Source organism: Rhinoraja longicauda, chromosome 22, assembly GCF_053455715.1.
Source record: "Rhinoraja longicauda isolate Sanriku21f chromosome 22, sRhiLon1.1, whole genome shotgun sequence".
In the NCBI taxonomy this organism is placed as follows: domain Eukaryota; kingdom Metazoa; phylum Chordata; class Chondrichthyes; order Rajiformes; family Arhynchobatidae; genus Rhinoraja; species Rhinoraja longicauda.
In genome coordinates this window covers 35,753,075-35,778,902 of record NC_135974.1, presented here as the reverse complement: position 1 = coordinate 35,778,902, position 25,828 = coordinate 35,753,075, and the positions used below count along the sequence as shown (strand labels likewise).

Sequence of the window (25,828 nt, the reverse complement as noted above, 5' to 3'; positions counted from 1 at the left end):
AATAAAGGTAAAATCCAGATTTAAAAATATAGCACAGAGCAAGTGCAGAAATTAGATAGGGAATTGAGAGAGTGAGAGAGGGGAGGGAGGGAGAGAGGGAGAGGGAGAGAGAGGGGGGGAGGGAGGGAAGGAGAGATGGAGAGAAGGAGGGGAGGGGGAGAGGGGGAAGGAGGGAGGGGTGGGGGACAGGGAGAGAGGGACAGAGGGACAGAGGGAGAGAGGGAGAGAGGGAGAGAGGGAGAGAGGGAGAGGGAGAGAGGGAGAGAGGGAGAGAGGGAGAGTGGGAGAGGGAGAGAGGGAGAGGGAGAGAGGGACAGAGGGGGAGAAAGAAATTAAATAGGAAAAAATTGGAAATAGTCAGTGGAAGTACGGCAGGTTTATGGGATATAAATTGTTTGTGATTTTAGTTTCTCAACAGTAATTCTGTCATTATAGCATTTACATTATTGACAACTTTGCCTTCAGAACAGATTCACCAATATCATTCATTTCATTACAGGTATTTTAACATAAAGATATGTGTAATAATTCCAATTGTACAGCAAGGCACATTGCAAATAACATTTATTATTCACATCCTTGGACATTTTTCTTAGCTTTCGACAATTCCAGAAATGAAATGCAAACTGTTTTTACATAATAACATTATAATTTTGTAGAGCTTAGCAAAAAAAAAAAAGCCTTTTATATAAACTTTGACACGTTGTGGAGCTGTGTGCCAATGTGTGAATGCTTACTACAGACGTTTGAAATTCATTTGTACGACATTTCATGGAGATACTGGCCTGTCTAAAGCAAAGTTATGATTATGGGCTAGGAAATTGCAAAATGTATTATGTGCATTAAACATTTGTATTGTATGGTGGAGACAGATGTTTACACTCACTGTACAGAGTAACTCAAGTAAATTTATTGAGCGGAAAATTTAAATGAAGTGAGATGACTTAACATAGTGTCAAACAGTGCTGAAACAGGCCCTTCAGCCCGACTAGTCCATGCTAACCAAGATGTCCTATCTACGCTAGTCCTACCTGCCCCAGTTTGGCCCATATTACTCTAAACCTTTCATTTCCTAGGGCGGCACGGTGGCGCAGCGGTTGAGTTGCTGCCTCACAGCGCCAGAGTCCCGGGTTCGATCCTGACTACGGGTGCTGTCTTTACGGAGTTTCCCATGGGTTTTCTCTGGGAGCTCCGGTTTCTTTCCACACCCCAAACACGTGCAGCTTTGCAGGCCAACTGGCTTCTGAAAAATTGTCCCTTAGTGTGCAGTGAAGAACGTGTGTGAACAGGTGATCGGCGGTGGGCACGGACTCGATGGGCCGAAGGGCCTGTTGCCACGTTGCATCTCTGAAAATCAAATTGTAATCACGCATTGTCTTTTGTTGTCATGTATGGTTAGGACGCAACAACAGCTTTCTACACCATCTCGGTACACGTGACCAAACGCTAAACTCAATCTAAACTATCCATGTACCTGTCCAAATGTCTTTTAAATGTTGTTACACATCGGTCACAATAAATCATCCTGCGCGTCACATCTCAACGCTTCAATGTCATGTGTGATAGTTGAAATTATTCTTTCAAAACCATCGGCATCTGAAGGCTCAGAGCTGCTGTTGCTCCATCTCACGGCAGATGCTGATGATGTGTTACACGTGCTTCCTTTAATCTTTCCAAAGCTATCCGTCAGGATCCCTCTCCCGTCTTTAATCCCAATCGTTTCCAGAAATCCCTCGAAGTAGCTGGCATCGTGATCAGGGATGAAAGCTCGCATTCCTAAATTAGAGATAAGACTGCCATTAGTGGACCTCAACGTTCCCCTCAGCAAGAAAGCATTGCAGGAATGGGGTACTGATTGAGAATGATCAGCCATGATCACATTGAATGGTGGTGCGTGCTGGCTCGAGGGGCCGAATGGCCTCCTCCTGCACCTATTGTCTATTGTTTATTGAATGACAATTGTATTAAAAAGCCAAACGCGGATTGTAATCAAAATGAACCGCGGATGCTGGTTAATACCAAAGAGATAGGCACAGAGTGCTGGAGTAACTCAGCGGGTCAGGCAGCATCTCTGGGGAACATGGATAGGTGACGTTTCACAGAGTGCTGGAGTAACTCAGCGGGTCAGGCAGCATCTCTGGGGAACATGGATAGGTGACGTTTCACAGAGTGCTGGAGTAACTCAGCGGGTCAGACAGCATCTGTGGAGAACATGGATAGGTGACGTTTCACAGAGTACTGGAGTAACTCAGCGAGTCAGGAGGCATCTCTGGAGAACATGGATAGATGGCGTTTCAAGGTCGGGATCCTTCCGAAACGTCACCTATCCATTTTCTCCAGAGATGTTGATAGTTTTATTTCAGAAGTACAGCATGAAAAAGACCCACTGAGTCCACAAAGTGGCCAAGTCAATGAATATTTTTAAAGCAGAGATAGATTGATTCTTGATTAGTATTGGTGTCAGGGCTTATGGGGAGAAGGCAGGAAAATGGGGTTAGGAGGGAGAGATAGATCAGCCATGATTGAATGGCAGAGTAGGCTTGATGGGCCGAATGGCCTAATTCTGCTCCTGTCACTTATGGCCTCATGACCTGATGACTCTACTAAATTTCTTCTGATAGAAGAGAACTCCCTCAATAGTCTTTGCAAGTTGAAGAACGGTTTCCTCGGCTGCGATGCAAACAGAAAAGTTTTTACCTAAAAGGAGGAACTTTCTTTTCTCTCCATAAAGTTGCAGAAGTTCAGTGCAGTAATCTTCAACTGAGGCCCCCGCGCGAAACTCCCGGAGCAGCTGAGCAAACTGCTGGATCTCTTGAGGGGACAACTTTGTTCTCAGCTTCGATCCAAAGAAAGAAAAGCATCATTAGCTCTCTGATAAACCCTTCCGCCTCCATTCCTTCCTCTGGCTTCACATTTTGCGCCACTTTAGTATAGTTTAGCGATACAGCGCGGAAACAGGCCCTTCGGCCCACCGGGTCCGCGCCGACCAGCGATCCCCGCACATTAACACTATCCTACACACACTAGAGACAATTTTTACATTTACCAAGCCAATTAACCTACAAACCTGTACGTCTTTGGAGTGTGGGAGGAAACCGAAGATCTCGGAGAAAACCCACGCAGGACACGGGGAGAACGTACAAACTCCGTGCAGACGGCGCCCGTAGTCGGGTTGGAACCCAGGTCTCCGGTGCTGCATTCACTGTAAGGCAGCAACTCTACCACTGCGCCACCGTGCCCCCACTTCTCCCTTGATCTCACACTTTTTGTCTTTTCGTCCCTGGTCCAATCACCCGTCACCCAATCAAACCCCCCCCCAAATGTATCCACCTATCACTCACCAGGCTTTGCCCCCCCACCCCCACCTCTCTTCCAGCTTTCTCCCCTCGACTAAAATCAGTTTGAAAAAGGATCTCGACCCGAAACGTCACCTATCCATGGTCTTCGGAGGTGCTGCCAGACCCGTTGAGTTACTCCAGCACTTTGTGTATTTTTCTGTAAACTAGCATCTGCAGTTCCTCTCATCGTATTGTTGTGGTGAATGTTCACTGGTATTTGTGGAATATATATATCATATTTTATTTATTTTCATATTTCAGATACCGCACGGAAACAGGCCTTTTCGGCCCACCGAGTCCGCGCCGCCCAGCGATCCCCATACATTAACACTACCCTACACACACTAGGGACAATTTTTACATTTACCCAGCCAATTAACCTACACACCTGTACGTCTTTGGAGTGTGGGAGGAAACCGAAGATCTCGGAGAAAACCCACGCAGGTCACGGGGAAAACGTACAAACTCCGTACAGACAGCACCCGTAGTCAGGATCGAACCTGAGTCTCCGGCGCTGCATTCGCTGTAAGGCAGCAACTCTACCGCTGCGCCACCGTGCCGCCGTATCATTAACAACGTTTGTTGTCAAACACCTTCAATACAATCAAACATGCTAATATTTTATTAGTTCAGTTTGGTTTATTGTCACGTGTACCGAGATGCAGTGAAAAGCTTTTGTTGCGCGCTAACCACTCAGCAAAAAGACAGTACATGATTACAATCGAGCCATTTAATCGAGTGGTTGGACTCATCTCAGGAGGAGATGAGACAGCCTATAGGGATGAAATCCAAAGGCTGGCAGCATGGTGTTCAGTGAACAATCTGGTCCTGAACTCCTCCAAAACAAAGGAACTTATAATTGACTTTAGAAAAACCAGTGTAGAATACGACCCACTCTACATCAATGGGGTCTGTGTGGAAAGGGTACCCTCTTTCAGGTTCCTGGGTACGCACATCGCAGAGGATCTTACCTGGTCTACCAACACCATCACCACAGTAAAGAAGGCACAGCAGAGACTCCACTTCCTGAGGATCCTCAGGAAAACCAACCTGCAGGAGAAGCTCATGTTGTCCTTCTATCGCTGCTCCATCGAGAGTGTGCTGGCATACTGTATAACCACATGGTATGCCAGCTGCTCAGAAAAGGACAGGAAGGCCCTTCAGAGGGTCATCACGACGGCCCAGAAGATCATCGGCTGCTCACTGCCCTCCCTGGAGCACCTGTTCAGCCTACGCTGCCTCAGTAGAGCAGGCAAAATAATAAAAGATCCATCCCACCCCGGCCACCGTCTGTTTGTTCATCTGCCCTCTGGTCGACGTTTCAGGTCGATCAAATCCCGAACAAACAGACTTAAGAACAGTTTTTACCCCAGGGCCATACGAGAACTGAACACTACCTTTGCACTAGGCAACACCGTTAAAAAATCTTGTACTTAATATAATTGTATTTATGTATTTATTTGTTTTTGCATTTATTGCATATATGTTTGTACGCACCGTCAGGATTGGCTATTTTTTAATTTCGTTGTACTCGTTGCAATGACAATAAATGAATATTATTATTATTATTATTATTTACTGTGTACAGATACATGATAAGGGAATAACGGTTAGTGCAAGGTAAAGCCAGCAAAGACCGGTCTAGGATAGTCCGAGGGTCATCGAGGAGGTGGGTAGTAGTTCAGCACTGCTCTCTGGTTGTGGTAGGGTGGTTCACTTGCCTGATAACAGCAGAGAAGAAACTGTCCCTGAATCTGGAGGTGTGCGTTTTCACACTTCTGTACCTCTTGCGTGATGGGAGAGGGGAGAAGAGGGAGTGGCCGGGGTGAGACTGGTCCTTGATGATGCTGCATGAGGTATAAATGGAGTCAGTGGAAGGGAGATTGGTTTGTGTGATGGCCTGGGCTATGTCCACAATTCGCTGCCATTTCCTATCGGACTGACAACGGTGAAAGATTGCTTCTGGTCTACACACAGCACCAGGCATTGTCAAAGAATCGGTTTTAGGAGTTTTGTTAATGAGGAAAGAGAGATGGTTTGTAGTTAAATCTCCTGAGATGTTCGTAACAATATCTGCACATTTATGACTAGTATACAGAACCATTCCACTTCTGTTGATCGAGGCATGGCTTGACACAGCATGGAAACAGGCCCTGCTCTCATTTTGTTGTTCCTATTAGATCTTCCCCTCTCTCCTTAAACCTATGTCCTCTGGTTTTTGATTCCCCTACTCTGGGCAAAAGACTCTGTGCATTAACCCTATCTATGATTCTCCACATGATTCTCCACACCTCCACAAGATCACCCCTCAGCCACACAATCATGACTTTTTTTGTATTTATTTATGACTGTGCTCATGAATAGTATGATTTTAATGGATTTCATGCAAAACGAAGAAAGTCTCTGTATCTAGAGGCATGCTACAATAAAGTATGGTTTGAGTTTAGCTGACTGTCATGTGTAACGAGGCACAGTGAAAAGCTTTTGTTGCGTGCTAACCAGTCTTAAACAAGGCATCAAGTACCATCGAACCATTGAGATACACATAAAATGCTGGAGTAACTCAGCGGGACAGGCAGCATCTCTGGAGAGAAGGAATGGGTAACGTTTCGGGTCGAGACCTTTTTCAGACTGAGACTGTATAAATAAACAAACTCCAATACTAATTTTCAGGTCTGAAGAAGGGTCTCGGCCCGAAACGTCACCCATTCCTTCTCTCCAGAGATGCTGCCTGTCCCGCTGAGTTACTCCAGCATTCTGTATCTATCTTCGATGTAAACCAGCATCTGCAGTTGCTTCCTCTACATTGAGATACATAGATATCTTGTGCAGGTTGTCCAGACAGACAGGCAACATGCTAACTGCATACCGCAGTCCAACCGCACGCCCCTGCGGACTTAACATCGTGGAGCAAGCGGTCCCTTGGTTAGGGATCGACTTCGGGAGCTTCAAGCCGCAGGGTCTTCGATCGCCGGCAGTGGGAGCTTCGATCGCCCCGACTGCAGGCGGTTCAACTGCCCCGACCGTGGGAGAATAAGGAGGGAAGAGGATAAGACCTCATTGCCTTCCATCACAGTGAGGAATGTGGGGGGGGGGGGGGGGAGCCACTGGGGTGGATGTTTATGTTAACTTTTATGTAGTTGTGCGTCTTGTTGCTTTTTTTCGGTAAATCAAATTTCACCGGACCTTAAGTGGTCCATGGACAATAACCGTTGGTCACCAAACTCACCAGCATTTGCTTTGAGAGACGGTTTTTCTTTTACAACCATTACATTAGAATCCTTTTTGTCATGACGACCGACAGTGGCATAAATTTACTGGGGATAAGTAGACCATCCGTTGCATAAGAGACGTTTGAGGTTTCTAGTCGCTGATGTGTGCTATAAATATCTGTCTAACAAATGCATTTGCCCCTTCAGTTATTTATAAGACAAGAATAGAAGCCATAAATATCTACATTGGGATGTACAGGCAGCCAGCTGGCAACACAGATCCTTACCTGCCGCACAATCTTCAATTACAACAACCGGATAACACACACATACGTTTAATAAGCATATAACACAAGGTGCTGGAGCAACTCAGCAGGTCAGGCAGCATCTTGGAAGGACATGGATAGGCAACAGTTTTGGGTCAAGACCATTCTTCAGTCTGAAAAATTGACTTAAATCATCTCCTAGCCATAGCATCCACATATGGTGTAGGAACGAACTACAGACGCTGGCTTACACTGAAGATAGACACAAAATACTGGAGTAACTCAACGGGTCAGGCAGCATCTCTGGAGAGAAGGGGTGGGTGACATTTCGGGTCGAGGCCCTTCTTCAGACTGTGAGTCAAGGGAAAGGGAAATGAGAGATATTGACAACGATATAGAGGGAATCAGAACAAATGAATGAAAGATTTGCAAAAAAGGAAGATGATAAAGGAACCAAGCCATTGTTAGCTGTGGGCTCGGTGAGAACAAGTACAGACAATCAGACTCCACAAGACGATTCATAAGACACGCTTGAAGAAGGGTCTCGACCCGAAACGTCTCCCATTCCTTCTCTCCAGAGATGCTGCCTGACCCGCTGAGTTACTCCAGCTTTTTGTGTCTAACTTTGGTTTAAACCAGCATCTGCAGTTCCTTTTATTCACAAAATGCTGGAGTAACTCAGCAGGTCAGGCAGCATCTCAGGAGAGAAGGAATGGGTGACGTTTCGGGTCGAGACCCATCTTCAGCATCGGCAGTTCCTTCCTACACGAGACGACTTTCAAGCCGGTACGGCTTAGGTGGGGGAGCAATGGAGAGAGAGGAAATGCAGGTTAAATGCAGGGTTAGAGAAATCAGTATTGATACTGCTTGGTAGTAAGCTGCCCAAGCGAAATATATCTTGCAAGGTGTACATGAAGTCCCTCTCTTCCTCTGTACTTTCTCTGATGCCACCATTGATTGTGTATTTTCCATTCATTTTATTCGTCCCAACATGAACCCCTCCACAATTGTTCAGGCTGAAAGTGAAGCAGCATGGGTACTCACGGTGGCCATGTAGTCTTGCAGCAGATCAGCCCCTGTGTGACTCTGGTCACTCTCACTGCCCACTGTGCCCAGGCTCAACTGAGAGTCCTGGCCCGATGGCGACGAGCTGTGGCAGCAGTACGGGTCGAACATGTCCTGCGATCCATTGCTGCCCTCAACAAAACAAAAACAGGCGCGTGAAGCGATCCCCGTGAAATGGGAAACGCAATAAAATTCAACAACACATCCGGGCGTTCAGTCTCTCACCCAGAGTCACGGGGACTTACAATGAGCTGCAGCAGCTGAAATCCGCCTCATAGCCGTAGGTCTCAGTGGTTTGCCTGCTGTCACCTGCAGATTCAGTCAACACAGAGTCATAGAGTGATACAGCATGGAAACAGGCCCTTCGGCCCAACTCACCCACGCCGGCCAACATGTCCCGTCTACACTCGTCCCACCTGCCTGCATTTGGTCCATACCCCTACAAACTGTCCTATCCATGCACCTGCCTAACTGCTTCTTAAATGTAGGGATAGTCCCAGCCTCCACTACCTCCTCTGGCAGCTCGTTCCGTACACCCACCACCCTCTGTGTGAAAAAGTTACCCCTCAGATTCCTGTTAAATCTTTTCCCCTTCACCTTAAACCTATGTCCTCTGGAGCTCGATTCCCCTACTCTGGGCAAGAGACTCTGTGCATCTACCCGATCTATTCCTCTCATGATCTTATACACCTCTAGAATAAGATCACCCCTCATCCTCCTGTGTTCCAAGGAATAGAGTACCATTGAATAAAGTAAATGGATATTTTAAAGGCAGAGATAGATTCTTGATTAGTACAGGTGTCAGGGGTTGTGGGGAGAAGGCAGGAGAATGGGGTTAGGAGGGAGAGATAGATCAGCCATGATTGAATGGCAGAGAGACCTGATGGGCCGAATGGCCTAATTCTTCTCCTACCACTTATGACCTAAGATTGTTCGGAGAGTGGAAGGAGCTATTCGCGTTGGAAGTGACTTATAGCTTGGTTTTGCATCAGTTTTTAGTTTTTAGAGATACAGCACAGAAACAGGCCCTTCGGCCCACCGAGTCCATGCTGACCAGCGATCACCCACAAACCTGTACGTCTTTGGTGTGTGGGGGGAAACCGGAGCACCCGGAGAAAACCCGTGCAGGTCACGGGGAGAAGGTACAAACTCCGTACAGACGGCACCCGTAGTCAGGATGGAACCCGGGTGTCTGGCGCTGTGAGGCAGCAACTCTACCGCTGCGCCACCGTGTCGCCCACAACTGATCGAATATATATTTTATTTGGTCTTTAGAAAGGCTTTTCTATGTAATGGAACTTTTAAAACACTCTTCTGCTCCTATGACTTATGAATATGAAATTATGAATGGGTTTGAGAGGGAAAAATAGATCAGCCGTGACCGAATGGCTGAGCAGACTCGATGGGCCGAATGGCCTAATTCTACTCCTATGTCTTATGGTCTTATGAATATGGATATGCAGGGAATGGAGGGTTATGCATCACGTGCAGGATGAGGTGATTAGTTTGACCTGACAAGGACATTATGGTCTTACGATCTTGTGTTTGCTACTGGAACTCACTTCTCTCCATTAACCAGGGCCTGTCTGGGGTAGACGTGTAGTTGTTGCCAGAACGATCCACACAGTCTATCGTCTGGTCCCCATAAATGATACGGAACACTTGGCAGATGAGAGCACAGTATTCTTCAGCTGAGTCCTAATTTGGGAGAGAAAGAGAAAGAGAAAGTGAAAGAGAAAGAGAAAGAAAAAAAGGAAAGAGAGAGATAAAGAGAGAGAGAGGGAGAGAGAGAGAGAGAGAGAGAGAAAGAGAAAGAGGAGAAAGAGAGAGAGAGAGAGAGAGAGAGAGAGAGAGAGAGAGAGAGAGAGAGAAAGAGAAAGAAAGAGAGAGGGAGGGAGGGAGAGAGAGAGAGAGAGAGAGAGAGAGAGAGAGAGAGAGAGAGAGAGAGAGAGAGAGAGAGAGGGAGAGGGAGAGGGAGAGGGAGAGAGGGAGGGAGAGTTAGTTTAGTTTTGAGATACTGCGCGGAAACAGGTCCTTCGGCCCACCGAGTCCGCACCGACCAGCGATCCCCGCACATTAACACTATCCTACACACATTAGGGGCAATTTACACACACACCAAGCCAATTAACCTACAAACCTGGACGTCTTTGGAGTGTGGGAGGAAAATGAAGATCTCGGAGAAAACCCACGCGGGTCATGGGGGGCACGGTGGGGGGGGGATGGGTGATCCCTGTAAACAATGGGGGTAGGGCAGGGGGGGGATGGCGGGGGGGGGCACGGTGGTGGGGGGAGATGCGGGGGGTGGGTGATCCCTGTGAACAATGGGGGAAGGGCGGGGGGGGATGGCGGGGGGGGGGGGCACGGTGGTGGGGGGGGGATGCGGGGGGGGGAGATCCCTGTGAACAATGGGGGGCCGCGGTGGGGGCGCTGCAGTGACAGGGACAAGACACGGACGTTCAGTGAGTGTTTGTAACTGTCAGCGCCAGGCTCGTGACGACTGGTGTGTACCGCCCGGGCGCGCTTCTGCTGGACGGTTTTACTGGCTCGTTTGCAACACAACGCGTTTCTCCGTGGCGAGGGTACAGGTGGCAATGAAGGATCGTTGGATGGTGAGGACGTTCTCACCCTGCTGTCCACGGCCAGGATGACCAGGTTGCAGTGGTTCTCCGCGCTGGGCACAGCGTCCTGCCCCTCGGGCACACCGCCACCCGCCGACCTCCGCTCCAGACTGCCGCCTGCCGCCACCGCCGCCACGCCGAGACCTCCGGGAGATAAAACACCACCGCATTCATCGTGAACAAGACTCAGCGCGCAGAGCCCGCATCATCAGAGACCCCACCACTCCGACCACGCTCACGCCCCACCACAGCCAATGGGAAGAAGGTTTCAACCCGTCCCCACGCGAGGAGTTTCAATCATCCCGGCGCGAGGGCCTCGGACAGTCGGCACCAGCGACCGCGGACGGTTCATAAAAACATAGAAACATAGAAAATAGGTGCAGGAGGAGGCCATTCGGTCCTTCGAGCCTGCACCGCCATTCAATATGATCATGGCTGATCATCCAACTCAGTATCCCGTACCTGCCTTCTCTCCATACCCCCTGATCCCTTTAGCCACAAGGGCCACATCTAACTCCCTCTTAAATATAGCCAATGAACTGGCCTCAACTACCTTCTGTGGCAGAGAATTCCACAGATTCACCACTCTCTGTGTGAAAAAAAACGTTCTCATCTCGGTCCTAAAAGACTTCCCCCTTATCCTTAAACTGTGACCCCTTGTTCTGGACTTCCCCAACATCGGGAACAATCTTCCTGCATCTAGCCTGTCCAACCCCTTAAGAATTTTGTAAGTTTCTATAAGATCCCCCCTCAATCTTCTAAATTCCAGCGAGTACAAGCCGAGTCTATCCAGTCTTTCTTCATATGAAAGTCCTGCCATCCCAGGAATCAATCTGGTGAACCTTCTCTGTACTCCCTCTATGGCAAGAATGTCTTTCCTCAGATTAGGAGACCAAAACTACGCAATACTCCAGGTGTGGTCTCACCAATGCCCTGTACTCAGCAGCCCCGACTGCGGGTGAACAAAGAGGAAGACGATTGGACTTTATTACCTTCCATCACAGTGAGGAACGTGGAATCCGCTGTGGTGGATGTTCACGTTAAGTTTTATTTCATGTGGCTGTGTGTCTTGTTGCTTTTTACTTAGTGTGGCTGTATGGTCACTCAAATGTCACTGGACATTAATGGTACACGTGACAATAAATTGAGTCTTGATCTTGAAATCCTGAGCCTGAAAACCGTAACGTCCAGGTTCAGGAGCAGCTCCTGCCCCACATCCATCAGGCTATCAAACACCGCGACCTCCAAATAAACTCTGATCTACAGAGACTTGGGGGCATGTGTTTGTCTTTGCACCACTACTGTGTGTTTATTTATTTGCTCGTTTATGTTTATAAACAAGCAAATAAATAAACAAACAATATATAAATTAAAGAAATATATAAATATATATATATATAAAGTGTAAGAAAATAACTGCAGATGCTGGTACAAATCGAAGGTATTTATTGACAAAATGCTGGAGTAACTCAGCAGGTCAGGCAGCATCTCGGGAGAGAAGGAATGGGTGACGTTTCGGGTCGAGACCCTTCTTCAGACTGATAATATATCACACTATACATTTCTATATCTATAAATATTTACACACAAACACACACATACACATATACATATATGTTGAACTTCATCCCCTTTGTCTCATTTTCACACCTTACACATTCTTATTTCAGTGTCTCCCTCTCCCCTGACTTCAGTCTGAAGAAGGGTCTCGACCCGAAACATCGCCCATTCCTTCTCTCCAGAGACGCTGCCTGACCCGCTGAGTTACTCCAGCACTTTGTGTCTCCCTTCAGCAGTTCCTTCCTACACGTACATGCACATATCTGATGGCCGCAATGAAGTAGAAAAACAGGCCATTCGGCCCACCGAGTCCGTGCCGTCCATCGATGGCCCGTTCGCACTGGTTCTGTGTTATCTCACTTTCTCAAGCATTCCCTACACAGAAGGGGCAACTTACAGAGGCCAATTACCCAACAAACCTGCACACCTTTGGGATGTAGAATAACAATAACATTATGACAGGTGTAGATAGGGTAGACAGTCAGAGTCTTGTTTCCCAAATCAAATACTAGAGGGCATAGCTTTAAGGTGAGAGGGGCAAAGATTATAGGAGATGTAGGGGATGTTTATTCACACAGAGGGGGGTGGGGGCCTGGAACGTGCTGCTGCCGGGGGGGGGGGGTGGAGGTAGATACGATGGTGGTGTTTTAGAGACTTTTGGATCGGCACATGGATATGGAGGGAATGGAGGGATATGGATTATATGCAGGCAGATATGACTTGGCCTTGGCATCATGTTCGAGACATTGTGGGCCGAAGGGCCTGTCCTTGTGCTGTAATGTCCTAAGTGGGAGGAAACCGGGGCTCCCAGAGTAAACAAATGCGGTCAAACTGTGCAAACTCCACACAGACAGTACCCGAGACCAGGGTCCAGCCCGCTGGGTTGCTCCAGCGCTGTGAGGCAGTGGCGCTACCCGCTGTGCCACTCTGCTTCCTTGAACAATGCTTGAGAAGCAATTTGGTGTCTTTAATATTCATTAGAAAAGATAAAAGCTGGAGCGTGCGTGTTGTTCAACAGCCCCACAACAAGGTATGGAGATAGTGCCACAAACGACAAGAGAGGAGCTCGAGTAATTTGTTAATGTCGTTTTAACCTTGAGAGCCACTAAACATCCTGCAGCATTTGTGTTTTCTAATCTTGCACAGCTGCAGGGGAAGTTTAAAGCTACATTCAGCAAGTTAATTTTGCACTGATATCAAGAACTAAGTGCTGAGTGAAGGCAGCATGATTAAATAATGTGGGTGGAATTGGAAAGAGGCTGTGCTAAGTGATTTGAACTGAAGTGTTTTTGGGTTTTAAGTTTCATATTACACGCGGTTTAGCGTGATTCATACACACGTTAGTACAAACGACACAAACTCGAGTGTGGCGCGGCGGTAGAGCTGCTGCCACACAGCGCCAGAGACCCGGGTTCAATCCTGACTACGGGTGCTGTCTGTACGGAGTTTGCACGTTATCTCTGTGACCGCGTGGGTTTTCTCCGGGCGCTCCGGTTTCCTCCCACTTCCCAAAGATGCGCAGGTTTGTAGGTTAATCGGCTTGGTATAAATATGGAATTACCCCCCCCACCCCGTGTGTGTGTGGAATAGTGTTACTGTGCGGGGACCGCTGGTCAGTGCGGTCTCGATGGGCCAAAGGGCCTGTTTCCTCGCTGTGTCTAGACTAAACCAAACCAAATGAGGAACTGCAGATATCGTAATCCTGAGTAAAACACGAGGTGCCGGTGGAACTCAGCGGGCCAGGCAGCGGCCATGGAGTGAATAGATGCTGACCTCTACCATGGAGTCTGAAGAAGGGTCCCGACCTAAAACATCACCTGTCCGTTCCCTCCACAGATGCCGCCTGACCCGCTGAGTTCCTCCGGCACTTTGTGCTTTGCTCGGTGCACCAGGTTAATAGGAATAGGTGACGTTTCGGGTGGAGGGTCTTCCCTCCAGAGATGCTGCCTGTCCCACTGAGTTACTCCAGCATTTTGTTTCTATCTTCAGTTTAAACCAGCTCCTGCAGTTCCTTTTCTAGGCACCAGCTTAATACTCTGAGTTGGTCACCCAAGTGAGATGGCAATAGACAATAGACAATAGGTTCAGGAGTAGGCCATTCGGCCCTTCGAGCCAGCACCGCCATTCAATGTGATCATGGCTGATCATTCTCAATCAGTACCCCGTTCCTGCCTTCTCCCCATACCCCCTGACTCCACTATCCTTAAGAGCTCTATCCAGCTCTCTCTTGAATGCATTCAGAGAATTGGCCTCCACTGCCTTCTGAGGCAGAGAATTCCACAGATTCACAACTCTCTGACTGAAAAAGTTTTTCCTCATCTCCGTTCTAAATGGCCTACCCCTTATTCTTAAACTGTGGCCCCTGGTTCTGGACTCCCCCAACATTGGGAACATGTTTCCTGCCTCTAACGTGTCCAACCCCTTAATAATCTTATACGTTTCGATAAGATCCCCTCTCATCCATGGCGATGTGGGCTGAGGGGCTTGTGTCCATGCTGCCCGTCTCCCTGAGTTACCGTACCTGTTTTCAGAATGAGCAGGTGGAGTGCATCGTCGTGGATGTAGGAGACGGCGGCGATCTCATGGGTGGGGATTCGCAGGATCAGCTCCTCGTTGTCCCGCCAGGTAAGTAGGAGGCAGCGTGCAGACAAGCTCAGGATGATGTCCTGGTCGGCGGTCGTCTGCAACGGCAACTGCTTCTGCTCCTGTGAACAACACGCACGATATCACCATCATCAACATCCATTATTTGGAGTAACTCAGCGGTGCGGGGAAATCAACATCTCTCTCACTTCAGGCAGCTACCGCCATTCCCTCTCTCTCTCTCCATCCCTCCCCCACCCAAGTCGACCCAGCTTTTTCGGTCAGAGAGTTGTGAATCTGTGGAATTCTCTGCCTCAGAAGGCAGTGGAGGCCAATTCTCTGAATGCATTCAAGAGAGAGCCGGATAGAGCTCTTAAGGATAGCGGAGTCAGGGGGTATGGGGAGAAGGCAGGAACGGGGTACTGATTGAGAATGATCAGCCATGATCACATTGAATGGCGGTGCTGGCTCGAAGGGCCGAATGGCCTCCTCCTGCACCTATTGTCTATTGTCTATTGTCTATTGTCTATTGTCTATAACAATGGCCTGTTTCCATTATCATCATCACTTTTTTGCAGATCTTTCATTCATTGTTCTTTATCTCTCCACATCATCGTCTATATCTCTCATTTCCCTTATCCCTAACCAGTCTGAAGAAGGGTCTCGACCCCAAACGTCACCCATTCCTTCTCTCCAGAGATGCTGCCTGACCTGCTGAGTTACTCCAGCATTTTTGTGTCTATCTTCTGTTTAAACCAGCACCTGAAGTTCCTTCCAACAAACATCCTCAATTATTCCCACACTTTTCATCGGCCTGGTTTTCTATTTCTACAAATCTCTCTACATCTAAAAACAAAGCACTTTTTGAGTTGACAAAATAAATAAATCATTTTAAATACCGTTGATTTAATGTGTGCAGTTCTGGCTGCCACAGGATGGATCAAGAGAGAGCTAGAAAGAGCTCTTAAGGATAGCGGAGTCAGGGGGTATGGGGAGAAGGCAGGAACGGGGTACTGATTGAGAATGATCAGCCATGATCACATTGAATGATGGAGCTGACTCGAAGGGCCGAATGGCCTCCTCCTGCACCTATTGTCTATTGATGTAAATGTTTTGGAGAGGGTGCAGTCGAGGTTTATCTGAACGCTGCCTGGATTAGTGGGTAGCAGCTATGAAGGGAGGTTGGACAAACTTGAATTGTTTTCCCTGGAGTGTCGGAGGCTGAGAAGTTTAGTTTGGTTTAGCGTGGAAGCGGCTCTTTGGCCAACTGGGTCCACACTGACTAGTGATCACCCTTCCTATCCTGCACACTCAGGACAATTTACAGAAGTCAATCTATCCACAAACTTGCACATCCTTGGATTGTGGGAGGAAACCGGAGCACTCGGAGAGACATGGGCGGTCGTAGGGAGAACGTACAAGATCCATGTGGACAGTAGCCGTGGTCAGGATCGAACCCTGGTCTGCCAAGGCATGCTGGACCTCCTGGGTGTCAACCATATTAACTCCCCATCCCATTCCCAACCTTTCTGTCCTGGGCCTCCTCCATTGTGAGAAAGAGGCCACATGCAAACTGGAGGAACAGCACCTCATATTCCACTTGGGCAGCTGACATCCCAATGGCACGAACAAACAATTCCCCACTTTTAGGTAACTAACCAATAAATCTTTCCTTCACAGAATGCTGGAGTAACTCAGCAGGTCAGGCAGCATCTCAGGAGAGAAGGAATGGGTGACGTTTTGGGTCGAGACCCTTCTTCAGACAATAAATATTTCCTCATTCTTTCCCCACCCCCCCCCCCCCCCCCCACCCCCTGTCTTCACTGTGCTCCACCTGTATGCACCCATTTATCCCTCTATCCCCCCACACACTGTTCCCTTCCACATCCCTTCCTCCAGCCTTAATTTTCACACCTCTTCTCTCCTTGTCTCCCAGTCTTTTGACTCCTTTTTATTTGTTCCCCCCTGACCTCTCCTCCAGCTTTCCCCCTGCTTGTACCAGCAGTTTGAAGAAGGTCCCGACCCGAAACACTGTCTGTCTGTCCGTGTCTCCGTTGGGTCAGTCCAGCACTTTGTTTTTCCGCTCAGGATTCCTGGTGTCTACTTTGTTTAATTCATGTTATTCTCAGGAACTCCTCCCCTTACCCTGGCTGTGTCCAAAAGCTGCAACACTTCAGTCCTGCTAGCTGGGTTTAAAGAACACGACACCCACGTTAGGTGACCTAAAAACTGGAGAGAAAGGAAAATAAACACCTTGTAAGGATAAAGTAACACCGAACCGCAGATGCTGGTTTACAGCAAAGTGCACAAAGTGCTGGAGTAACTCAGCGGGTCAGGCAGCATCTGTGGAGAACATGGATAGGTGACGTTTCACAGAGTGCTGGAGTAACTCAGCGGGTCAGGCAGCATCTGTGGAGAACATGGATAGGTGACGTTTTACAGAGTGCTGGAGTAACTCAGCAGGTCGGGCAGCATCTGTGGAGAACATGGATAGGTGACGTTTCAGGTCGGGGTGATTTGAATTACTCTGGCACTCTGTGAACTGTTCCCTTTAAGCATGAAGCTTGTTCACAGTGTGTAGAATGACTGAACTTCCCAAGCGTCTGACCAGAACGCCATTAGATTTGCAACTGACTGACATTATGCCCGAATAATGAACCGTGTCTTGGGGCACAGAACAGTCCGGCACAGGACAGGCCCTTCGGCCCACAATGTCTGTGCTGGACATGATACCGGCCACACATCCCCTTTAAACTTGGTCCCTCCCACCTTAAAGCCAACCATCAGATCTCACCAAGTTTATTTTGTTTAATTTAGAGATACAGTGCGGAAACAGGCCCTTCGGCCCACCGAGTCCGCGCCGACCAGCGATCCCTGCACACTAACACTATCCTACACACACTAGGGACAATTTCTACATTTACCAAGCCAATGTACCTACAAACCTGTACGTCTTTGGAGTGTGGGAGGAAACCGAAGATCTCGGAGAAAACCCACGCGGTCACGGGGAGAACGTACAAACTCCGTACAGTACAGCGCCCGTAGTCAGGATCGAACCTGGGTCTGCGGTGCTGCAAGTGCTGTAATGAAATCAAACCAATCTCTGCCCAGAGATGCTGCCTGACCCGCTGAGTTAGAGATGCTGCCTGACCCGCTGAGTTATCTCCTGAGATGCTGCCTGACCCGCTGAGTTATCTCCTGAGATGCTGCCTGACCCGCTGAGTTAGAGATGCTGCCTGACCCGCTGAGTTACTCCAGCATTTTGTGATATCTGCCCAGACAAAGATCCTTGCACATCGAAGAGAAAAACGTAAAGAACAGTGAGAAACAAAATCGCTCTTTAGTGGTCAGCAGTTGAGCACACAATTTGATATTATAGAGTCCATCGCAAGGGCAGAGAGTGGAGCGTTTGCACACAAGGACTGTTGAGTGGGCAGTAGGGTTGCAGTTATGTCACATGGAATTATTGCTGTGCGTCTGACCAGCCGATTGTCCAAGTGTTACTGCCTTTTATCATATTTCAAAACGACTATTATTAATAGCAAGGGAAAGGCAAATAAATTGCAGAACAATCAGTGAAAGAAAACAGCTACTTATATGAACAGATATTTAAAATCAATGGGTAAATGCGAGATAAGTGGACAATATACTTATCTTTTATTATTCTGCTGTTGTACAACTAATAATTTAAAAACAAAGCAGCAAAGATACTTTAGATAAAAAGCACGTCGTTTATCGGAAACTGGCTCGGGCACTCTGGGCAAATGCAATAATTGTTCTTTGACTTTGCTGTTCGGATTTTCCTTTGAGAAAGGGAGTTTACTACAATTAACTAGTGGGTGTGAAATGTGATGGGTTTTTTTTTTTAAAGGCTATACAATTGCTGTTAAGAGTTGTATTAAGTGGGGTGTTTTTTTGCTGGAAAGTATGGAAATATTTCATGCTTAGTTATGCCCCAAGTCACAAAACCTTGATGAAGATACATCGACTGGTTTCTTCATACTGTTATATTATACCCATTCAGTCATAGAGTCATACAGCAGGGAAACAGGCCCTTCGATCCAACTCGTCCATGCTGACCAAGATGTCCCATCTAAGCAAGTCCCATTTGCCCCGGTTTGGCCCATATCCCTCTCAACCTTTAATGTCCGCAAAACCATTTAAATCCATTCATCTGAACAGTTGAAATATCTCAACGCTGAACATTATTTTAATCAAGTCACATTGCTTTATTTGTCTCCTCTGATTATGAACTGGTTTTAATAGTAAAATAGAATGCATTAACGGATGTGTACGAACTGTGTGGGACCATGAGATTGAAAGGCATTGAAAGATGAGTGAAGAATAATCCCTTCCTCTCTCTCTGTGTCTGTCTGTCAGTGGTGTAGAGTTGGTCTGTTGTCTGGCACTAAGTATTTTGTTATTTGCCGGCTGAGTGAGTTGTCTTTGTAACTGCAGCTTTGAGCGGGATTCCTGAATCGCCCAGATTACAACACCATTTAGCCACTCGGATTCCTCAGTGATGGTTAATCAGGGCGGCACGGTGGCGCAGCGGTAGAGTTGCTGCCTTACAGCGAATGTAGCGCCGGAGACTCAGGTTCGATCCTGACTACGGGCGCCATCTGTACGGAGTTTGTACGTTCTCCCCGTGACCTGCGTGGGTTTTCTCCGAGATCTTCGGTTTCCTCCCACACTCCAAAGACGTACAGGTTTGTAGGTTAATTGGGTTTGTAGGTTAATTGGCTGGACAAAATGTAAAAATTGTCCCTAGTGTGTGTAGGATAGTGTTAGTGTGCGGGGATCGCTGGGCGGCGCGGACCCGGTGGGCCGAAGGGCCTGTTTCTGCGCTGTATCTCTAAATCTAAAAATCTAAAAATCTGATCAGAATGAGAACATAGAACCAACCGTACAGCATTGTGGACTCCTCAGGCCACAATGTCCACATCAGGCCAAGCTAATCTCCTCCGCCCGCACATGATCCACATCCCTCCATGTTCACAAGAAAAGACATAGAAGCAGAATTAGGCCATTTGGTCCATTGAGTCTGCACCGCCATTCAATCATGGCTGATCTGTTTTTCCCTCTCAGCTCCATTCTCCTGCCTTCTCCCCGTAGCCTTTGACAACCGTGTCTATTTGAAAGTCTCCTAAACACTGCTACCGCATCTATCTCCCCCACCCCCCTGACCACCCACCATTATCTGTGTAAAAAACCTGCCCGCACAGCTCCTTCAAACTTCAATCCCCTCTCAGCTCAAATGGCCACTCAATAACCATGAGTTATTGAGTCATAACCTTTTAAATCATAACCTAGATATTTTCACTTGTGTAATCTGAACAGTCCATTATTGCCACAATAACTTATTTTAGCTGCCGATGAGATGAGAGAGAGAGAGAGAGAGAGAGAGAGAAAGAGAGAGAGAGAGAACATACTTTGACCTCTTTCTCGAGATAGTCGTGCAACAGGACCTCAGGGTCGATGAGGTAGTCCGGAGGGAAGAGCGGTAGTGAGTGCAGTGGCCGTCTGTACACACTGCTCCTGTCCTGTTGCCTCCTGTGCTTGGGAAACACCAGCCTCTTGATCGGAGACACAAACCCCTGTAAATCACATGAAGAAGAACGCCAACGTCAGAGCTTTAAACCAGGCTCCTCTTACTGCCTCGTCAAGTAGTCTCTGGAGGGAAGCCTTGTTTCATTTCAGAAGTACAGTAAAAGCAGCAGGAACTTCTAGGCAAGGCAGGGTAAAGCCATGGAATATTGTTCAGCTCCACCACCGGTTTTCCGGTACCCTTGGTTCCCAGAGCCTTTCCGGATTGTCCCGTGATGCCGGACCAACAGAGGTCACGGCCTCCGAGAGGAGTCCAACGGCAACGGTACCGGAACGTTCCGCCTAGGCCGCCGAGGGGAGGGGCCGAGATACCGGCCGGCAAAGTCGGTCTCGGGAAGTCGGCTGTGGGGACGGATCTGCCGGCTCGGGCTGCACCGCAGTTCCAGAGCCCCGGCCGCAGGGGGCAGAGTCCACCCGCCGACCGGCTGCGGAAGACCCGATGAGGTCGAGATCGGCCGCCTCACCCGGCCTGGGGGATATGTTTACGGGGGGACATTTGGAGGGGGGGGGGGGATTTCTAGTGCACTCTCGTAATTCTGTCCGGATGAAAGGAGATGCCGGATCACCAGAGGCCGGGAAATTGGTGGTGGACCTGTTTACTAGTTTGTTGTAGGAGGTCTGCCAGTATTTCCACTGAAGAAACTGATCTCACTTGCTTGCTTGTAGAAACAAAGAACTGCAGATGCTGATTAATAGACAAAAGGACACAAAGTGCTGGAGTAACTCAGCAGTTCAGGCAGCATCTCTGGAGAACAGACTCTGGAGTCTGAAGAAGAGTCTCAACCTAAAACATCACCTGTCCATGTTCTCCAGAGATGCTGCCTGACCCACTGAGTTACTCCTGCACTCAGTGAAATGTCACCTATCCATGTTCCCCACAGATGCTGCCTGACCCGCTGAGTTACTCCAGCACTCTGTGTCTTTTCACTCACTCGCTTGTTTTCATGCACTTTATCGTTTGTCTTTTTCAACCAATGATCTAATTCTCTAAGTTCTACCAACTTGCACTGTGCAATTTTTATAACAATTATTATAAATTCACGTAACTTTTTAAAACTTACAGATGAAGAGAACTTTTGTTGGACGAACAAAATCAATGTGAAGGCATTATGAGAGAGGTAACTTTTCCGTCACAGTTTATTAAAGCTACGAGATTATTGAGCTATATTGCCCCATGAATTATTTACAATTGAGACTTTGTTGAACATATCCATTTGGATATCGGATGGTCCTGTGAATTGAATGACCAAGGTTGAATTATTTGGGAAAATACGCTCGATCAATTCCACCACTGAACTGTTGGCCCAGATTATCTGCTCAAAATCTGACTGAGCCTTTTACACCGATTCTTCTATTCAGAAGCAAGGGTGAAGCTGACTAGCAATAGTATTAAGAATATTGCTCGCAATAGTATTAAGAATATTGCTCGCAATAGTATTAAGAATATTGCTCGCAATAGTATTAAGAATATTGCTCGCAATAGTATTAAGAATATTGCTCGCAATAGTATTAAGAATGTTGCTAGCAATAGTATTAAGAATGTTGCTGGCAATAGTATTAAGAATGTTGCTAGCAATAGTATTAGAATATTGCTGGCAATAGTATTAAGAATATTGCTGGCAATAGTATTAAGAATATTGCTGGCAATAGTATTAAGAATATTGCTGGCAATAGTATTAAGAATGTTGCTGGCAATAGCATTAAGAATATTGCTCACAATAGTATTAAGAATATTGCTCGCAATAGTATTAGAATATTGCTCGCAATAGTATTAGAATATTGCTGGCAATAGTATTAAGAATATTGCTAGCAATAGTATTAAGAATATTGCTCGCAATAGTATTAAGAATATTGCTCGCAATAGTATTAAGAATGTTGCTAGCAATAGTATTAAGAATGTTGCTGGCAATAGTATTAAGAATGTTGCTAGCAATAGTATTAGAATATTGCTGGCAATAGTATTAAGAATATTGCTGGCAATAGTATTAAGAATATTGCTGGCAATAGTATTAAGAATATTGCTGGCAATAGTATTAAGAATGTTGCTGGCAATAGCATTAAGAATATTGCTCACAATAGTATTAAGAATATTGCTCGCAATAGTATTAGAATATTGCTCGCAATAGTATTAGAATATTGCTCGCAATAGTATTAAGAATATTGCTTGCAATAGTATTAGAATATTGCTCGCAATTGTATTAAGAATATTGCTCGCAATAGCATTAAGAATATTGCTCGCAATAGTATTAAGAATATTAGTATTAAGAATAGCATACTATAAAATAGAATAGTATTAATAGCATTAAGAATATTGCTAGCAATAATATTAAGCATATTACTAGCAATAGTTTAGTTTAGGGATACAGCCCTTTGGCCCACCGAGTTCTTGCTGAACCGGCGATCCCCGCACTTTAACACTATCCTACACACACTAGGGACAATTTTTACATTTACCAAGCCAATTTCCTTACATGTCTGTACGTCTTTGGAGTGTGGGAGGACACCGAAGATCTCGGAGAAAACCCATGCGGTCTCGGGGAGAACGTACAAACTCCATACAGACAGCGCCCATAGTCAGGATCGAACCCGGGTCTCCGGCGCTGCATTGGCTGTAAGGCAGCAACTCTACCGCTGCGCCACCGTGCCACTCTATGCTATAAGAATATTAGCATTAAGAATAGTATAGAATAGAATAATATTAATAGTATTAAGAATATGGCTAGCAATAGTATTAAGAATACTGTTAGCAATAGTATTAAGCATATTAGTATTAAGAATTGTATAGTATAGAGATGGTATTAATAGTATTAAGAATATTGCTAGCAATAGTATTAAGAATATTGCTAGCAATAGTATTAAGAATATTGCTCTCAATAGTATAGAGCACATTGCTATCAATAATATTAAGAATATTAGATTGAATAGTATAGAATAGAATAGTATTAATAATAGTATTATAAAAGAATAGTATTACTAGGGCGGTCACGGTGGCACAGCGGTAGAGTTGCTGCCTTTACAGCGAATGCAGCTCCAGAGACCCGGGTTCGATCCCGACTACGGGCGCTGTCTGTACAGAGTTTGCACGTTCTCCCCGTGACCTGCGTGGGTTTTCTCCGAGATCTTTGGTTTCCTCCCACACTCCAAAGACGTACAGGTTTGTAGGTTAATTGGCTTGGTAAATGTAAAAATTGTCCCTAGTGGGTGTAGGATAGTGTTAATGTGCGGGGATCGCTGGTCGGCGCGGACCCGGTGGGCCGAAGGGCCTGTTTCCGTGCTGCATCTCTAAACTAAACTAAATATTAAGAATATTGCTAGCAACAGCATTGAGAAGTCGTTCACAGTTTAATGAACCGGCTATTTCCTGAGTTACTGCTTTATATTCTTCATTAATAAAACTGGACACATTAATTAATCGGCTTTAATAGATGTATAGCGAGCAGTTAAGACATTTTGTTTCTGATGAACTAGTCTTTAATTGTAAAGTTATTTTGGCACGATGCAGCAGAAGATAAAGCAGTCAGTCATTTATATGTTTTGCTTTTCAATTCAATCAATTTAATGTTATAACACGGGGAGGTGTAAAATAATCCTAACCATATCGGTTCTAAATCTCAAAGAGAAATCAAGAGAAGAGCTTTTAATGGTCATATGTACCGACAAGAGGATAATTAAATTCTTACTTGCGGCAGCATCGCACAATACAGGTAGAGGATATATGACTCGGGTTCGATCCTGACTACGGGTGCTGCACTGTAAGGAGTTTGTACGTTCTCCCCGTGACCTGCGTGGGTTTTCTCCGAGATCTTCGGTTTCCTCCCACACTCCAAAGACGTACAGGTATGTAGGTTAATTGGCTGGGTAAATGTAAAAATTGTCCCTAGTGGGTGTAGGATAGTGTTAATGTACGGGGATCACTGGGCGGCACGGACATGGAGGGCCGAAAAGGCCTGTTTCCGGCTGTATATATATGATATGATATGATATGATATAATAAACAAAAAGACTAGAAATGAATGACCACAGAACTAGTGCAAAAAAATGCTGTTCTTTTTCCAGTGTAACACAAAACCAGTACAATTTCTGTGAGTCATAGAGTGATACAGCGTGGAAACAGGCCCTTCGGCCAAACCTGCCCACACCGGCCAACATGTCCCAGCTACACTAGTCCCACTTGCCTCCATTCGGTCCATATCCCCCCAAAAAGGAAAAACTTTTTCAGTCAGAGAGTTGTGAATCTGTGGAATTCTCTGCCTCAGAAGGCAGTGGAGGCCAATTCTCTGAATGCATTCAAGAGAGAGCCAGATAGAGCTCTTAAGGATAGCGGAGTCAGGGGGGTATGGGGAGAAGGCAGGAACGGGGTACTGATTGAGAATGATCAGCCATGATCACATTGAATGGCGGTGCTGGCTCAAAGGGCCGAATGGCCTCCTCCTGCACCTATTGTCTAAACCTGTCCTATCCATGTAACTGTCTAATTGTTTCTTAAACGTTGGGATAGTCCCAGCCTCAAACTCCTCCTCCGGCAATTTGTTCCATACACCCACCACCCTCTGCGTGAAAAAGTAACCCCTCAGATTCCTATTAAATCTTTTCCCCTTCACCATAACCTATGTCCTCTGGTCCTCGATTCACCTACTCTGGGCAAGAGACTCTGTGCATCTACCCGATCTATCCCTCTCATGATTTAATGGGGAAAACAGCTTAGATAACATCACTTCAATTACTGGAATATGTGTAATCAAAATGCTTATTCAAATATGTCTGAAGAAGGGTCTCGACCCGAAACATCACCCACTCCTCTCCAGAAATGCTGCCTGTCCCGCTGAGTTACTCCTGCATTATATGTCTATCTTCAGTTTAAACCAGCACCTGCAGTTCCTTCCCACACATTTTATCTTCTCCAGAGATGCTGCCTGGCCTGCTGAGTTACTCCAGTACTTTGAGTCTTGTTCTGCCTCTCATAATTTCCTATACTTCTATCAACTCTAATGATGGACTCGGTAAAAAAGAAAACTGTAAAATATTTGGAGTTACCACTATTTTTGTGCGCTATTATTATGCTATTACAATTTTATCTTCCTCCCTTTTTTGACATCCTGCTCCGTGTTGATTTCTCATGCATTCTGAGCTTTGGCCCTTCCTATGTGCTTTGTTTGAGCTGTCACTTGCAGGAAACTCTTAGCCGACCCCACCAAACAAGTTCCGACTTGTTCTTCCTCTCCTGGAACCTTCAGCAACTTTCATCCAACGTCCTAAAGCTTATTCTCCTCAGTGTTCAGTGTGCCACCACATTTACAATGAAGCCTACAGAATCTGCCAACTGAGCTTGCGATCAACACCGTGAAAGATATCAGAAACAGGCACAAAAAGCTGGGGTCACTCAGCGGGTCAGGCAGCATCTCCGGACACAAGGGATAGGTAACGTTTTGGGTCAGTGCTCCGGAGAGATTATCTATCACCAAATACCCATCCCATAAACTCAGGTGCACCGCAGAAGCTCTTGCGGCTCAGTGTTGCAGCGGGTGGAGCTGCTGCCTCACCGAGCCAGAGGCCCAGGGTCGATCCTGACCTCGGGT

General features: G+C 46.7%; 1 protein-coding gene across 1 annotated transcript in view; it reads right to left on the bottom strand.

Moving 5' to 3' along the window:
- Positions 1-590: 590 nt before the first annotated feature.
- ccm2l (CCM2 like scaffold protein) overlaps positions 591-25,828 on the bottom strand; it is a 27,335-nt gene continuing 2,097 nt past the window's right edge. Inside the window, exons 2-10 of the mRNA XM_078419368.1 lie at positions 20,078-20,242; positions 16,791-16,874; positions 14,584-14,767; positions 10,510-10,646; positions 9,444-9,579; positions 8,127-8,190; positions 7,861-8,008; positions 2,698-2,836; positions 591-1,776 (exon numbers count right to left, since the gene is read on the bottom strand). Of these exons, the coding sequence (XP_078275494.1) occupies positions 1,511-1,776; positions 2,698-2,836; positions 7,861-8,008; positions 8,127-8,190; positions 9,444-9,579; positions 10,510-10,646; positions 14,584-14,767; positions 16,791-16,874; positions 20,078-20,242 (1,323 nt within the window). The 3' untranslated portion in view covers positions 591-1,510. The remainder of the gene's footprint in view (positions 1,777-2,697; positions 2,837-7,860; positions 8,009-8,126; positions 8,191-9,443; positions 9,580-10,509; positions 10,647-14,583; positions 14,768-16,790; positions 16,875-20,077; positions 20,243-25,828) is intronic.